The sequence below is a fragment of the Ranitomeya variabilis genome, chromosome 3 (genome assembly GCF_051348905.1).
Source record: "Ranitomeya variabilis isolate aRanVar5 chromosome 3, aRanVar5.hap1, whole genome shotgun sequence".
In the NCBI taxonomy this organism is placed as follows: Eukaryota; Metazoa; Chordata; class Amphibia; order Anura; family Dendrobatidae; genus Ranitomeya; species Ranitomeya variabilis.
In genome coordinates, this window is record NC_135234.1 from 20172517 (window position 1) to 20191829 (window position 19313).

At 42.6% G+C, this 19313-nt stretch overlaps 1 protein-coding gene across 1 annotated transcript in view; it reads right to left on the minus strand.

Annotated features, from left to right (window-relative positions):
- The window catches only part of IGSF11 (immunoglobulin superfamily member 11), a 281076-nt gene extending 264417 nt beyond the window's left edge, over positions 1-16659 (minus strand). Inside the window, exon 1 of the mRNA XM_077293715.1 lies at positions 15723-16659. Within this exon, the coding sequence (XP_077149830.1) occupies positions 15723-15786 (64 nt within the window). The 5' untranslated portion in view covers positions 15787-16659. The remainder of the gene's footprint in view (positions 1-15722) is intronic.
- Between the last annotated feature and the right edge of the window lie 2654 nt (positions 16660-19313).

Sequence of the window (19313 nt, forward strand, 5' to 3'; positions counted from 1 at the left end):
AATGTCCTCATACACAGAGTATATAATGTCCTCATACACAGTATATAATGTCCTCATACACAGTATATAATGTCCTCATACACAGTATATAATGTCCTCATACACAGTATATAATGTCCTCTTACACAGTATATAATGTCCTCATACACAGAGTATATAATGTCCTCATACACAGAGTATATAATGTCCTCATACACAGAGTATATAAGGTCCTCATACACAGAGTATATAATGTCCTCATACACAGTATATAATGTCCTCATACACAGAGTATATAATATCCTCATACACAGTATATAATGTCCTCATACACAGTATATAATGTCCTCATACACAGTATATAATGTCCTCACACACAGTATATAATGTCCTCATACACAGAGTATATCATGTCCTCATACAGTTTATATCATGTCCTCATACAGTTTATAATGTCCTCATACACAGTATATAAAGTCCTCATACAGGGAGTGTATAATGTCCTCATACAGCGAGTATATAATGTCCTCATACACTGTATATAATGTCCTCATACACTGTATATAATGTCCTCAAACACTGTATATAATGTCCTCATCCACAGTATATAATGTCCTAACACAGCGAGTATATAATGTCCTCAGAGTATATAATGTCCTCATACAGCGAGTGTATAATGTCCTCATACAGAGTATATAATGTCCTCATAAACACAGTATATAATGTCCTCATACACAGAGTATATAATGTCCTCATACACAGTATATAATGTCCTCATAAACAGTATATAATGTCCTCATAAAAAATATATAATGTCCTCATAAACAGTATATAATGTCCTCATACAGAGTATATAAATGTCCTCATACACAGTATATAATGTCCTCATACACAGTATATAATGTCCTCATACACAGTATATAATGTCCTTATACACAGTATATAATGTCCTCATACACAGTATATAATGTCCTCATACACAGTATATAATGTCCTCTTACACAGTATATAATGTCCTCATACAGAGTATATAATGTCCTCATACACAGTATATAATTTCCTCATACACTGTACATAATGTCCTCATACAGAGTATATCATGTCCTCATACACAGTATATAATGTCCTCCATACACAGTATATAATGTCCTCATACACAGAGTATATAATGTCCTCATACACAGTATATATTGTCCTCATACACAGTATATAATGTCCTCATACAGAGTATATAATGTCCTCATACACAGTATATGTCCTCATACACAGTATATAATGTCCTCATACAGAGTATATAATGTCCTCATACAGAGTATATAATGTCCTCATACAGAGTATATAATGTCCTCATACACAGTATATAATGTCCTCATACACAGAGTATATAATGTCCTCATACACAGTATATGTCCTCATACACAGTATATAATGTCCTCATACAGAGTATATAATGTCCTCATACACAGTATATAATGTCCTCATACACACAGTATATAATGTCCTTATACAGAGTATATAATGTCCTCATACACAGTATATAATGTCCTCATACACAGAGTATATAATGTCCTCATACACAGAGTATATAATGTCCTCATACACAGTATATAATGTCCTCATACACAGTATATAATGTCCTCATACACAGTATATAATGTCCTCATACACAGTATATAATGTCCTCATACACAGAGTATATAATGTCCTCATACACAGTATATAATGTCCTCATACACAGAGTATATAATGTCCTCATACAGAGTATATATTGTCCTCATACACAGTATATAATGTCCTCATACACAGAGTATATAATGTCCTCATACAGAGTATATATTGTCCTCATACAGTTTATAATGTCCTCATACACAGTATAAAATGTCCTCATACACAGATTATATAATGTCCTCATACAGCGAGTGTATAATGTCCTCATACAGAGTATATAATGTCCTCATACACAGTATATAATGTCCTCATACAGCGAGTGTATAATGTCCTCATACACAGAGTATATAATGTCCTCATACACAGAGTATATAATGTCCTCATACACAGAGTATATAATGTCCTCATACACAGAGTATATAATGTCCTCATACACAGAGTATATAAAGTCCTCATACACAGAGTATATAAGGTCCTCATACACAGAGTATATAATGTCCTCATACACAGAGTATATAATGTCCTCATACACAGTATATAATGTCCTCATACACACTATATAATGTCCTCATACACAGTATATAATGTCCTCATACACAGTATATAATGTCCTCATACACAGTATATAATGTCCTCATACACAGAGTATATAATGTCCTCATACAGAGTATATCATGTCCTCATACACAGTATATAATGTCCTCCATACATAGTATATAATGTCCTCATACACAGAGTATATAATGTCCTCACACACAGTATAGAATGTCCTCATACACAGTATATAATGTCCTCATACACAGAGTATAATGTCCTCATACACAGTATATAATGTCCTCATACACTGTTTATAATGTCCTCATCCACAGTATATAATGTCCTCACACAGCGAGTATATAATGTCCTCATACAGCGAGTGTATAATGTCCTCATACAGAGTATATAATGTCCTCATAAACACAGTATATAATGTCCTCATACACAGTATATAATGTCCTCATAAACAGTATATAATGTCCTCATACACAGTATATAATGTCCTCATACACAGTATATAATGTCCTCATGCACAGTATATAATGTCCTCATAAACAGTATATAATGTCCTCATACACAGAGTATATAATGTCCTCATACACAGAGTATATAATGTCCTCATACACAGTATATAATGTCCTCATACACAGTATATAATGTCCTCTTACACAGTATATAATGTCCTCATAAACAGTATATAATGTCCTCATACACAGTATATAATGTCCTCATACAGGGAGTATATAATGTCCTCATACACAGAGTATATAATGTCCTCATACACAGAGTATATAATGTCCTCATACACAGAGTATATAATGTCCTCATACACAGAGTATATAATGTCCTCATACACAGAGTATATAAAGTCCTCATACACAGAGTATATAAGGTCCTCATACACAGAGTATATAATGTCCTCATACACAGAGTATATAATGTCCTCATACACAGAGTATATAATGTCCTCATACACAGTATATAATGTCCTCATACACACTATATAATGTCCTCATACACAGTATATAATGTCCTCATACACAGTATATAATGTCCTCATACACAGAGTATATAATGTCCTCATACAGAGTATATCATGTCCTCATACACAGTATATAATGTCCTCCATACATAGTATATAATGTCCTCATACACAGAATATATAATGTCCTCACACACAGTATAGAATGTCCTCATACACAGTATATAATGTCCTCATACACAGAGTATAATGTCCTCATACACAGTATATAATGTCCTCATACACTGTTTATAATGTCCTCATCCACAGTATATAATGTCCTCACACAGCGAGTATATAATGTCCTCATACAGCGAGTGTATAATGTCCTCATACAGAGTATATAATGTCCTCATAAACACAGTATATAATGTCCTCATACACAGTATATAATGTCCTCATAAACAGTATATAATGTCCTCATACACAGTATATAATGTCCTCATGCACAGTATATAATGTCCTCATGCACAGTATATAATGTCCTCATACACAGAGTATATAATGTCCTCATACACAGAGTATATAATGTCCTCATACACAGTATATAATGTCCTCATACACAGTATATAATGTCCTCTTACACAGTATATAATGTCCTCATAAACAGTATATAATGTCCTCATACACAGTATATAATGTCCTCATACAGAGTATATATTGTCCTCATACACAGTATATAATGTCCTCATACACAGTATATAATGTCCTCATACAGGGAGTATATAATGTCCTCATACACAGAGTATATAATATCCTCATACACAGTATATAATGTCCTCATACACTGTATATAATGTCCTCATACAGCAAGTGTATAATGTCCTAATACACAGTATATAATATCCTCATACACACAGTATATAATGTCCTCATACACAGTATATAATGTCCTCATACACAGTATATAATGTCCTCATACACAGTATATAATGTCCTCATACAGGGAGTGTATAATGTCCTCATACAGCGTGTATATAATGTCCTCATACACTGTATATAATGTCCTCATACACTGTATATAATGTCCTCATACACACAGTATATAATATCCTCATACACAGTATATAATGTCCTCATACACAGTATATAATGTCCTCATACACAGTATATAATGTCCTCATCCACAGTATATAATGTCCTAACACAGCGAGTATATAATGTCCTCAGAGTATATAATGTCCTCATACAGCGAGTGTATAATGTCCTCATACAGAGTATATAATGTCCTCATATACAGAGTATATAATGTCCTCATACACAGAGTATAATGTCCTCATACACAGTATATAATGTCCTCATACACAGTATATAATGTCCTCATACACAGTATATAATGTCCTCATACACTGTATATAATGTCCTCATACACACAGTATATAATGTCCTCATACACACAGTATATAATGTCCTCATACACTGTATATAATGTCCTCATACACTGTATATAATGTCCTCATACACAGTATATAATGTCCTCATACAGGGAGTGTATAATGTCCTCATACACAGTATATAATGTCCTCATACACAGAGTATATCATATCCTCATACAGTTTATAATGTCCTCATACACAGTATATAATGTCCTCATACACAGAGTATATCATATCCTCATACAGTTTATAATGTCCTCATACACAGTATATAATGTCCTCATACACAGTATATAATGTCCTCATACAGGGAGTGTATATAATGTCCTCATCCACAGTATATAATGTCCTAACACAGCGAGTATATAAAGTCCTCAGAGTATATAATGTCCTCATACAGCGAGTGTATAATGTCCTCATACACAGTATATAATGTCCTCATACACAGTATATAATGTCCTCATACACAGAGTATATAATATCCTCATACACAGTATATAATGTCCTCATACACAGTATATAATGTCCTCATACACAGTATATAATGTCCTCATACACAGTATATAATGTCCTCATACACTGTATATAATGTCCTCATACACAGTATATAATGTCCTCATACACAGTATATAATGTCCTCATACACAGTATATAATGTCCTCATACACAGAGTATATAATGTCCTCATACACAGAGTATATAATGTTCTCATACACAGTATATAATGTCCTCATACACAGTATATAATGTCCTCATACACTGTATATAATGTCCTCATACACAGTATATAATGTCCTCATACACAGAGTATATAATGTCCTCATACACAGTATATAATGTCCTCATACACTGTATATAATGTCCTCATACACTGTATATAATGTCCTCATACACAGTATATAATGTCCTCATACACAGTATATAATGTCCTCATACACAGAGTATATAATGTCCTCATACACAGTATATAATGTCCTCATACACAGTATATAATGTCCTCATACACAGAGTATATAATGTCCTCATACACAGAGTATATAATATCCTCATACACAGTATATAATGTCCTCATACACAGTATATAATGTCCTCATACACAGTATATAATGTCCTCATACACAGAGTATATAATGTCCTCATACACAGTATATAATGTCCTCATACACAGTATATAATGTCCTCATACACAGAGTATATAATATCCTCATACAGAGTATATAATGTCCTCATACACAGTATATAATGTCCTCATACACACAGTATATAATGTCATCATACACTGTATATAATGTCCTCATACACTGTATATAATGTCCTCATACACTGTATATAATGTCCTCATACACTGTATATAATGTCCTCATACACAGTATATAATGTCCTCATACACAGTATATAATGTCCTCATACAGAGTATATAATGTCCTCATACACAGAGTATATAATGTCCTCATACACTGTATATAATGTCCTCATACACAGTATATAATGTCCTCATACACAGAGTATATAATGTCCTCATACACAGTATATAATGTCCTCATACACAGTATATAATGTCCTCATACACAGAGTATATAATGTCCTCATACACAGTATATAATGTCCTCATACACACAGTATATAATATCCTCATACACAGTATATAATGTCCTCATACACAGTATATAATGTCCTCATACACAGTATATAATGTCCTCATACACAGAGTATATAATGTCCTCATACACAGTATATAATGTCCTCATACACAGAGTATATAATGTTCTCATACACAGTATATAATGTCCTCATACACAGTATATAATGTCCTCATACACTGTATATAATGTCCTCATACACAGTATATAATGTCCTCATACACAGAGTATATAATGTCCTCATACACAGTATATAATGTCCTCATACACTGTATATAATGTCCTCATACACTGTATATAATGTCCTCATACACAGTATATAATGTCCTCATACACAGTATATAATGTCCTCATACACAGAGTATATAATGTCCTCATACACAGTATATAATGTCCTCATACACAGTATATAATGTCCTCATACACTGTATATAATGTCCTCATACACTGTATATAATGTCCTCATACACAGTATATAATGTCCTCATACACAGTATATAATGTCCTCATACACAGAGTATATAATGTCCTCATACACAGTATATAATGTCCTCATACACAGTATATAATGTCCTCATACACAGAGTATATAATGTCCTCATACAGAGTATATAATGTCCTCATACACAGTATATAATGTCCTCATACACACAGTATATAATGTCCTCATACACTGTATATAATGTCCTCATACACTGTATATAATGTCCTCATACACTGTATATAATGTCCTCATACACTGTATATAATGTCCTCATACACAGTATATAATGTCCTCATACACAGTATATAATGTCCTCATACACAGAGTATATAATGTCCTCATACACAGTATATAATGTCCTCATACACAGTATATAATGTCCTCATACACAGAGTATATAATGTCCTCATACAGAGTATATAATGTCCTCATACACAGTATATAATGTCCTCATACACACAGTATATAATATCCTCATACACAGTATATAATGTCCTCATACACTGTATATAATGTCCTCATACACAGAGTATATAATGTCCTCATACACAGTATATATTGTCCTCATACACAGGTTATATAATGTCCTCATACACTGTATATAATGTCCTCATACACACAGTATATAATATCCTCATACACAGTATATAATGTCCTCATACACAGTATATAATGTCCTCTTACACAGTATATAATGTCCTCATACACAGTATATAATGTCCTCATACACAGTATATAATGTCCTCATACACAGTATATAATGTCCTCATACACAGTATATAATGTCCTCATACACTGTATATAATGTCCTCATACACAGTATATGTCCTCATACACAGTATATAATGTCCTCATACACAGTATATAATGTCCTCATACACTGTATATAATGTCCTCACACTGTATATAATGTCCTCATACACAGTATATAATGTCCTCATACACTGTATATAATGTCCTCATACACAATATATAATGTCCTCATACACAGTATATAATGTCCTCATACACAGTATATAATATCCTCATACACTGTATATAATGTCCTCATACACAGTATATAATGTCCTCATACACAGTATATAATATCCTCATACACAGTATATAATGTCCTCATACACAGTATATAATGTCCTCATACACAGTATATAATGTCCTCATACACAGTATATAATGTCCTCATACACAGTATATAATGTCCTCATACACTGTATATAATGTCCTCATACACTGTATATAATGTCCTCATACACTGTATATAATGTCCTCATACACTGTATATAATGTCCTCATACACAGAGTATATAATGTCCTCATACACAGAGTATATAATGTCCTCATACACAGAGTATATAATGTCCTCATACACAGTATATAATGTCCTCATACAGAGTATATAATGTCCTCATACACTGTATATAATGTCCTCATACACTGTATATAATGTCCTCATACACAGTATATAATGTCCTCATACACAGTATATAATGTCCTCATACACAGTATATAATGTCCTCATACACAGTATATAATGTCCTCATACACTGTATATAATGTCCTCATACACAGTATATAATGTCCTCATACACAGTATATAATGTCCTCATACACAGTATATAATGTCCTCATACACTGTATATAATGTCCTCATACACTGTATATAATGTCCTCATACACTGTATATAATGTCCTCATACACAGTATATAATGTCCTCATACACAGTATATAATGTCCTCATACACAGTATATAATGTCCTCATACACAGAGTATATAATGTCCTCATACACAGTATATAATGTCCTCATACACAGTATATAATGTCCTCATACACTGTATATAATGTCCTCATACACTGTATATAATGTCCTCATACACAGTATATAATGTCCTCATACACAGTATATAATGTCCTCATACACTGTATATAATGTCCTCATACACTGTATATAATGTCCTCATACACAGTATATAATGTCCTCATACACTGTATATAATGTCCTCATACAGAGTATATAATGTCCTCATACACAGTATATAATGTCCTCATACAGAGTATATAATGTCCTCATACACAGTATATAATGTCCTCATACACAGTATATAATGTCCTCATACAGAGTATATAATGTCCTCATACACTGTATATCATGTCCTCATACACAGTATATAATGTCCTCATACACAGAGTATATAATGTCCTCATACAGAGTATATAATGTCCTCATACACTGTATATCATGTCCTCATACACAGTATATAATGTCCTCATACACAGAGTATATAATGTCCTCATACACAGTATATAATGTCCTCATACACAGTATATAATGTCCTCATACACAGTATATAATGTCCTAATACACTGTATATAATGTCCTCATACAGAGTATGGAGCTTTATTAAAGGGGGAGGAAATTATGAACAGTTCCAAATAACATTCAATTTTGGATCAAACTTTTCAGGTTGCTGCTAAAAAGTTGAAGATGAAGAGGAATTCACTTTTCATAATGACAACGGCCGTAAGTAACCTCTTAATCACAATGGCTATGCCGGAAGAAGATCACAGTTTTGGAATATTCCAGCCGGAGCCCAAACCTTAATTCTCGGGTGACCTGAAGAGGGCGCTGTACACTGGAGATGCCGCCATTACAGATGTGACGTGTGACAGACTCCGACCAAAAAAACTGAATGCTGACATAATACAAAGGGTACTTCAACCAAGTATTAGTGTAAGGGTGTGCATATTTATGCAACCACATTATTTTAGCTCCTTATCTTTCATTTTCCACCCGAAAAGATTTGAGTTTATTTTTCAATGGATTTGTATAGATTATGGGCAAAAAAAAGTTCCGAAATTAGTCTTCTTGGTAGTATTAACCAGGGGTGTGTAGACTTTTTACATCTACTGTATATGATGTCCTTATATGGGGCTGATAGAGGGAATCCCAATGGTGTCATCAAATCTACCATCGGGCGGCCCCCGGACTTGCCCTAATATTAGGGTTCCCATAGCGCGCCCGGCATGAGCGAGGACATTCAAGTATCCTTCATGCTTTCCCATCCGTCTCTATTAGCTGAATCGTCCCCACAATTACAGACACAGATTTACAGTAAAGACTTGTCAGAAATATGGAAAACATTTTTTAAAAAGTTTGGAACTGTTAAATTGAAATCTAAAAAAAAAAAAAAATTAAAAACTAAAAGGTTTCCAGACTGTTAAGAGTTAACTCCCATAACAAAAGCACTCTATGAGCAATGATACAAAGTATCTACATCTGAGGCTTGTGCGCCAGGCAGAGGCTCCTGGGTGGCGGAGTGTCACCATGGGGCGCTGCGGTGGAGGCCATTAGCCCACGCTCCGCTCCTCCGGCCACAAGCTATATTCCATTCTAGCTAATTACGCCGGGGACATTAACCCTTTGCCGGCAGCCCGGTGGCAGTTGTGCTGACTCCTCACCAAGGAGCGGAGCGCCTCTAGCTCTTATTGAGTAGGTGTCACTGTCTTAAATGGTCCTTAACCACATAACTCATTACTGAGCACACTCCTAAATTACCAAACCAATTAAGAGAAGCAGAGTGGCCCGGGCAGGAGGAAAGCGCCCCCCGAGGGCTCCCCGTAAATCAACGGAAACAGAGCAGATTGTGGAGGGAAATGCTGGTATGTGGTTTATAGACCCCCAGGAATCACAGATTAATAATATAGGGGGGAAATGAGTATAGGAGTGCATCCCAAGGGACATTATCCTGCACCCCGAGTGTCATTATCCTGCACCCCGATTGTCACTATCCTGTACCCCCAGTGTCAGTGTCATTATCCTGTACCCCCAGTGTCAGTGTCATTATCCTGTACCCCCAGTGTCAGTGTCATTATCCTGTACCCCGAGTGTCAGTGTCATTATCCTGTACCCCCAGTGTCAGTGTCATTATCCTGTACCCCCAGTGTCAGTGTCATCATCCTGTACCCCCAGTGTCAGTGTTATTATCCTGTACCCCCAGTTTCAGTGCCATTATCCTGTACCCCCAGTGCCATTATCCTGTACCCCCAGTGTCAGTGTCATTATCCTGTACCCCCAGTGTCAGTGTCATTATCCTGTACCCCGAGTGTCAGTGTCATTATCCTGTACCCCGAGTGTCAGTGTCATTATCCTGTACCCCCAGTGTCAGTGTCATTATCCTGTACCCCAGTGTCAGTGCCATTATCCTGTACCCCAGTGTCAGTGTCATTATCCTGTACCCCCAGTGTCAGTGACATTATCCTGTACCCCCAGTGTCAGTGTCATTATCCTGTACCCCCAGTGTCAGTGTCATTATCCTGTACCCCCAGTGTCATTATCCTGTACCCCGATTGTCAGTGTCATTATTCTGTACCCCCAGTGTCAGTGTCATTATCCTGTACCCCCAGTGTCATTATCCTGTACCCCGAGTGTCAGTGTCATTATCCTGTACCCCCAGGGTCATTATCCTGTACCCCGAGTGTCAATGTCATTATCCTGTACCCCAGTGTCAGTGTCATTATCCTGTACCCCCAGTGTCAGTGTCATTATCCTGTACCCCAGTGTCAGTGTCATTATCCTGTACTCCCAGTGTCATTATCCTGTACCCCGATTGTCAGTGTCATTATTCTGTACCCCCAGTGTCAGTGTCATTATCCTGTACCCCCAGTGTCAGTGTCATTATCCTGTACCCCGAGTGTCAGTGTCATCATCCTGTACCCCGAGTGTCAGTGTCATTATCCTGTACCCCCAGTGTCAGTGTCATTATCCTGTACCCCCAGTGTCAGTGTCATTATCCTGTACCCCCAGTGTCAGTGTCATTATCCTGTACCCCGAGTGTCAGTGTCATTATCCTGCACCCCAGTGTCAGCGTCATTATCCTGTACCCCAGTGTCAGTGTCATTATCCTGTACCCCCAGTGTCAGTGTCATTATCCTGTACCCCCAGTGTCAGTGTCATTATCCTGTACCCCCAGGGTCATTATCCTGTACCCCCAGTGTCAGTGTCATTATCCTGTACCCCGAGTGTCAGTGTCATCATCCTGTACCCCGAGTGTCAGTGTCATCATCCTGTACCCCCAGTGTCAGTGTCATCATCCTGTACCCCGAGTGTCAGTGTCATTATCCTGTACCCCGAGTGTCAGTGTCATTATCCTGTACCCCCAGTGTCAGTGTCATTATCCTGTACCCCGAGTGTCAGTGTCATTATCCTGTACCCCCAGTGTCAGTGTCATTATCCTGTACCCTGAGTGTCAGTGTCATTATCCTGTACCCCCAGTGTCAGTGTCATTATCCTGTACCCCCAGTGTCAGTGTCATTATCCTGCACCCCCAGTGTCAGTGTCATTATCCTGTACCCCCAGTGTCAGTGTCATTATCCTGCACCCCCAGTGTCAGTGTCATTATCCTGTACCCCAGTGTCAGTGTCATTATCCTGTACCTCCAGTGTCAGTGTCATTATCCTGTACCCCCAGTGTCAGCGTCATTATCCTGTACCCCCAGTGTCAGCGTCATTATCCTGTACCCCCCAGTGTCAGTGTCATTATCCTGTACCCCCAGTGTCAGTGTCATTATCCTGTACCCCCAGTGTCAGTGTCATTATCCTGTACCCCCAGTGTCAGTGTCATTATTCTGTACCCCCAGTGTCAGCGTCATTATCCTGTACCCCCAGTGTCAGTGTCATTATCCTGTACCCCGAGTGTCAGTGTCATTATCCTGTACCCCGAGTGTCAGTGTCATTATCCTGTACCTCCAGTGTCAGTGTCATTATCCTGTACCCCCAGTGTCAGCGTCATTATCCTGTACCCCCAGTGTCAGCGTCATTATCCTGTACCCCCCAGTGTCAGTGTCATTATCCTGTACCCCCAGTGTCAGTGTCATTATCCTGTACCCCCAGTGTCAGTGTCATTATCCTGTACCCCCAGTGTCAGTGTCATTATTCTGTACCCCCAGTGTCAGTGTCATTATCCTGTACCCCCAGTGTCAGTGTCATTATTCTGTACCCCCAGTGTCAGCGTCATTATCCTGTACCCCCAGTGTCAGTGTCATTATCCTGTACCCCGAGTGTCAGTGTCATTATCCTGTACCCCCAGTGTCAGTGTCATTATCCTGTACCCCCAGTGTCAGTGTCATTATCCTGTACCCCCAGTGTCAGTGTCATTATCCTGTACCCCCAGTGTCAGTGTCATTATCCTGTACCCCGAGTGTCAGTGTCATTATCCTGTACCCCCAGTGTCAGTGTCATTATTCTGTACCCCCAGTGTCAGCGTCATTATCCTGTACCCCCAGTGTCAGTGTCATTATCCTGTACCCCGAGTGTCAGTGTCATTATCCTGTACCCCGAGTGTCAGTGTCATTATCCTGTACCTCCAGTGTCAGTGTCATTATCCTGTACCCCCAGTGTCAGCGTCATTATCCTGTACCCCCAGTGTCAGCGTCATTATCCTGTACCCCCCAGTGTCAGTGTCATTATCCTGTACCCCCAGTGTCAGTGTCATTATCCTGTACCCCCAGTGTCAGTGTCATTATCCTGTACCCCCAGTGTCAGTGTCATTATTCTGTACCCCCAGTGTCAGTGTCATTATCCTGTACCCCCAGTGTCAGTGTCATTATTCTGTACCCCCAGTGTCAGCGTCATTATCCTGTACCCCCAGTGTCAGTGTCATTATCCTGTACCCCGAGTGTCAGTGTCATTATCCTGTACCCCCAGTGTCAGTGTCATTATCCTGTACCCCCAGTGTCAGTGTCATTATCCTGTACCCCCAGTGTCAGTGTCATTATCCTGTACCCCCAGTGTCAGTGTCATTATCCTGTACCCCGAGTGTCAGTGTCATTATCCTGTACCCCCAGTGTCAGTGTCATTATCCTGTACCCCGAGTGTCAGTGTCATTATCCTGTACCCCCAGTGTCAGTGTCATTATCCTGTACCCCCAGTGTCAGTGTCATTATCCTGTACCCCCAGTGTCAGTGTCATTATCCTGTACCCCCAGTGTCAGTGTCATTATCCTGTACCCCGAGTGTCAGTGTCATTATCCTGTACCCCAGTGTCAGTGTCATTATCCTGTACCCCCAGTGTCAGTGTCATTATCCTGTACCCCCAGTGTCAGTGTCATTATCCTGTACCCCGAGTGTTAGTGTCGTTATTGTGTCCCCAGTGTCAGTGTTGTTGCTCTCATTACAGTCAGGTATGGATCCTGCTGATTTCTTTCTCTCTTGCAGTACTGTTATTCACCACTTTGCTGACAGCAGATCTTTTCCATAAAGCTCAATAGAACAGCGCCACCACTGGGATCATTCAGATAAGTGACACTTGGAATGTAAAAACTTTGGGATATAGAATCTGATGGAAGCGTTCGCACCCTGCAAACCGGAGACTACAACGTACAATGTCACAGATGACGTGATATTACATCCTCCATATCTGTCCTCCTTCATCTACCTCCTACACTGTATATCTCTGTCATCCCTTTATTCTCTATCCATTCATTCATCTATTATGTCAAAACACAGTCACCAAATAAAAGCGTCTCATGATCGGACTCCATGTACTGATTGTGTCCAGAACCAACAGTGCAGCTTGCATCAAAAGTGACAGAAAAAACACCCAAACCAGACGGAGCCATCACAGGGCGAGGAGGTCTGCGGGCACGGCGGGGGGTGATGCCAACAGGCGGACAGAACGGAAATGTGTTGTTCTAAGGAGGGGTCCGTCACCAGCAGATCCGTCACCGGCAGATCTGTCACCGGCAGACCCGCCACCGGCAGATCAGTTACCAGCAGACCCGTCACCGGTAGATCCGTCACCAGCAGACCACTCACCGGTAGATCCGTCGTCAGCAGATCCATCACCGGTAGATCCGTCACCGGTAGATCTGTCACCAGCAGACCCGTCACCGGCAGATCAGTTACCAGTAGATCCGTCACCGGCAGATCAGTTACCAGTAGATCCGTCACCGGCAGATCCGTCACCAGCAGATCCGTCACCAGCAGATCCGTCACCAGCAGATCAGTTACCAGTAGATCCGTCACCGGCAGATCCGTCACCAGCAGATCCGTCACCGGCAGACCCGTCACCGGCAGAACAGTTACCAGCAGATCCGTCACCAGCAGATCCGTCACCAGCAGATCCGTCACCAGCAGATCCGTCACCAGCAGATCCGTCACCAGCAGATCCGTCACCAGCAGATCTGTCACCAGCAGATCTGGACAGCTCATATGTAGCAATGTTTATACAGCGCAAAGAATGAAACAAAAATAAGAAAACAAAAAGTAACAAATTCAACAGAATGTTACATTCTCCGGCCACAAATAATGGAGGAGACAAACTCCACTCATAAGACGGACAGTCCACGGCTGAGGCCACGTTCACATGTCCGGTAATCTAACAGATCCAGCAGTGATCACTTATCTGAGCCGGACAATAAGTTCTGCAGAAATTACTTTTTTTGCCCGGCTAAGAAATCGGATTGTAACCGGATCCATTCTGTCTAATGCGTAAAGTTATGGAAAAGAGAATCATCCGACTCTGAACCATCAGGATCTGTACAGGACAGGGGGGGCGACAAGATGGGTCCGGGGGGCTCCGAACTGGTCACCACCTAAATATGAAGAAACCTGACACAGAGAAACAACCCTGCACCGAGGAATGGAACATTCCCAATCATCTACCTATTATCTATCATCTATTATCTATCATCTATTATCTATGATCTATCTATCATCTATCATGTATTATCTTCTATTTATTATCTATTATCTTATCCATCTACTATCTATAATCTATCATCTACCTATTATCTATCTATTATCTATCATGTATTATCTTCTATCCATTATCTATTCTCTCTCCTATTTATCTTTCTTTCTATGTCTCTCTCTATGCAGAGCACACACATTGGCAGCAGTCCCATGTAAGACCCCACGGAGGCTCAGGGACTGTCCTGTCTGTGCTGCCCCCCGCAGACAGCAGGCAGACAGGTGTGTGGCAGGCAGCAGCAGCAGCAGCAGACACTGGGCAGCACTCACCTCTCAGCGCCGTCACTGCGCCCAGGACCAGGCAGATCCCCCACGATCCCGTCCTCCTCCTCATCCTGCAGGGGGCACAGTGCCCGGAGCGGGGGTCCCTGGAAAACTCCAACTCTCCCAAATCCAGCAGTCAGCGGCGCAATCCACAGCGCCTGGGTGAGGCGGCCGCCCAGGAGCCCGCCGGGCGCAGCATCCGCCTGTGATCCACTGGATCCCTAGAATCCCGGAGCAAGGAGGATCCTGCACCAACTCCAGGGAGGATGCGCACAAGACCCACCTGAAGTGGGGGGCACTGCGGGGTCCCGGCTGCACAGGACGCCCGGGCTGAGCGCATCCGCGGAGCTGCCAGGGATGAGATCACCGGGCGGCAGGCGCGGAGCCTGGGTGCGGAGCCGGGGGGTGCGGAGCCGGGGGTCCGGGCTCCACAGGGCGGAGGTTAACCCCTGCGGTGGGGGAGCATGCACAGAAAGGTGAGGGGTGCAGAGGGGGCTAGGGACCCCTGGCGGGGCACGCACAGGATCAGCCCTTGTCCGCAGGGTGCAGGCGGGAGCTCCGGTCCTGAGGGCGGCTGCGGCGGGGCATGCACGGGGGATGCAGGAGGCGGCAGCCGGCACTCCGGCCCTGTGCTGGGCACTGCTGTCTCCGGAGTGTCCGCTCCACACGTGTTCCCTCCCTTCTCCCCTCTCTCGCCATTGACAGAGCCGTCTCCGAGCAACCCGAGGACGCCGCCGCCCCCGCCTGCCCGGACGGCCGGGGCTCACGATGCAATGGATTTCAGTTTTTTTGTTGTTGCTGTGAATGATGGCGCCCTCTGCCGGCGAGAGAGGAGAACTGCAGCTCTGAGCGGAGGGATGCGGCAGCGGGACGGGTGCGGGGAGCTGCAGAGCTCGGGTCACCGGGAGGCTGTGGGACAGGGTGTGTGCAGGGTGACGTGTGCAGGGTGAGGGCAGGACCTGGGTGCGACCTCCTGCACCCCACCCGAGGACCTCTGCACAGGAGACGAGCCCTCCGTGTGCTGCTCACCACACACTCCGTCCTGCGGGCGCTGCACATTGCTGAAAGTCTACTGCTTCCTATATACGGGCTTTCCCCAGCAGGCGGGATGGAGAGAGGACAGTGTGCCCTGCACCGAACACCGTGCGCCCTGCACCGAACACCGTGCGCCCTGCACCGAACACCGTGCGCCCTGCACCGAACACCGTGCGCCCTGCACCGAACACGGGGCGCCCTGCACCGAACACCGTGCGCCCTGCACCGAACACCGTGGGCCCTGCACCGAACACCGTGCGCCCTGCACCGAACACCGTGCGCCCTGCACCGAACACCGTGCGCCCTGCACCGAACACCGTGGGCCCTGCACCGAACACCGTGGGCCCTGCACCGAACACCGTGGGCCCTGCACCGAACACCGTGGGCCCTGCACCGAACACGGGGCGTCCTACACAGAACACCATGTGCCCTGCACCGAACACCGTGCGTCCTACACCGAACACCGTGTGCCCTGCACCGAACACGGGGCGTCCTACACCGAACACGGGGCGTCCTACACCGAACACGGGGCGTCCTACACCGAACATGGGGCGTCCTACACCGAACACTGTGCTCAGTAACTATAACTGATACAAAGCTCCCTGCTATCCAGTGGATTCACCCATTCCCCCATTTTCCTCCTTCACTCCTCATCAATCTCCCCCTGACTCCTCATCCTTCTCCCCCGATTCCTCATTTCTCTTCTCCCCGACTAATCATCCCTCTTCTCTCCGACTCATCCCTCTTCTCCCCATCCTTCTTCTGCCTGACTCTTCATCCCTGTTCTCCCTGACTCCTCATCCCTCTTCTTCCTGACTTCTTATCCCTCTCCTCCCCGACTCCTCATCCCTCTTCTCCCCAACTCCTCATCCCTCTTCTCTCTGACTCCTCATCCCTCTTCTTCTCAACTTCTTATCCCTCTCCTCCCCATCACCTCATCTCTCTTCTCCGCGACTCCTCATCCCTCTCCTCCCGACTACTCATCTCTCTTCTCCCCAACTTCTTATCCCTCTTCTCTCCGACTCCTCATCCTTCTCTTCCTCGTTCCTCATTCATCTCCTCCCCGACTTCTCATCCCTTTTCTCCCTGACACCTCATCTCTTTTTTCAACGACTCATCATTCTTATTTTCCCCTAGTCCACATCCTTCTTCTCCCGACTCCTCATTCTTCTCCCCGATTCCTCATCCTTCTCCCTGACTCCTCATCCCTCTTCTCTCCGACTCTTCATACTTATCCTCTCCAACTCCTCATCCTTCTCCCCAACTCCTCATTCTTATCCTCCGACTCCTCATCCCTCTTCTCCCCGACTCCTCATCCCTCTTCTCCCCGACTCCTCATCCTTCTTCTCCCTGACTCCTCATTCACATCCTGCCCGACTCCTCATCCTTCTTCTCCCCGACTCCTCATTCTTATCCACCCGGACTCCTCATCCTTCTGCTCCCAGATTCCTCTTCCTTCTTCTCCCCGACTCCTCATTCTTCTCCCCAACTCCTCATTCTTTTCCTCCCCAACTCCTCATTCTTTTCCTCCCGGACTCCTCATCCTTCTTCTCCCCGACTCCTCATCCTTCTTCTCCCTGTCTCCTCATCCTCCTCCTCCCTGATCCCAGAAGCAGGTGTTCAGCTGCAGGTGATAAAATGTCTGCATAAACCACCTACAACATAATCGGTGAAGTAGACGGCAGCAGCCAAATGATTGTAAGACAAATACATGTTGTCTTGAAGTTCACAGGATCCGACGTGTCGGCTGTAACTAAGCTCGAAAAAGGTTGAGTTACTGCCGAAATGTCGCCTCCAGTGAACTTCAATACATTTGGTTTGCAATTATTAGGAGTTTGTCTTCTTTACTTTATGAAGTGTCTTCTTGTTTTTTCAACCTCTTTATCCTCCTTGGCTCCTTGCTCTTTTTATATTTTTGTGGGGTTTCTCCCACCTTCTCCTTTCCATCTCCCAATCCTTCTCTCTGTCTGCAGATCTTTCTCCTTCCTGTCTTTTCATCCTTCTCCTGTCTTCTCATATTTTTCCTTGCTCCAAATCCTTCTCCACTGTGGCTCCTGATCTTTCGCCTTCCTGGCTCCACATCCTTCTCCTCTCCTGCTCTATAACCATCCCCTCCCTGATTTTCAATCCTTGTGCTTCCTGGCTCACCAGCATTTTCTGGGTCTCCATCTGTCTGTTCCATGGCTTCCCATCCTTTTCCTTTAGCTACTCATCCTTCTCCTTTCATCTTTCCCATCATTCTACTTTCTTTTCCCACATCCTTCTGCTCTTTGGCTCCCCATCCTTCTCCCTTGCTCCACATCCTTCTCCTTTCTATCTCTCCACCCTTCTCCTATGTGGCTCCCCATCCTTCTCTTTGGCTCCCTATTCTTCTCCTCTCTGGCTCCCCATGCTTCTATCTGTCTTCCCATCCTTCTCCTTTCTATCTCCCCATCCTTTTCCTCCCTGGCTCCCCATCCTTCTCCTACGTGGCTCATCTTTCTCCTCCTTGGTTCAACACTATTCTCCTCTCTGGCTCTAGGTTTTCATCCTCCTAGCTCCACATCCTTCTTATTTTTTATT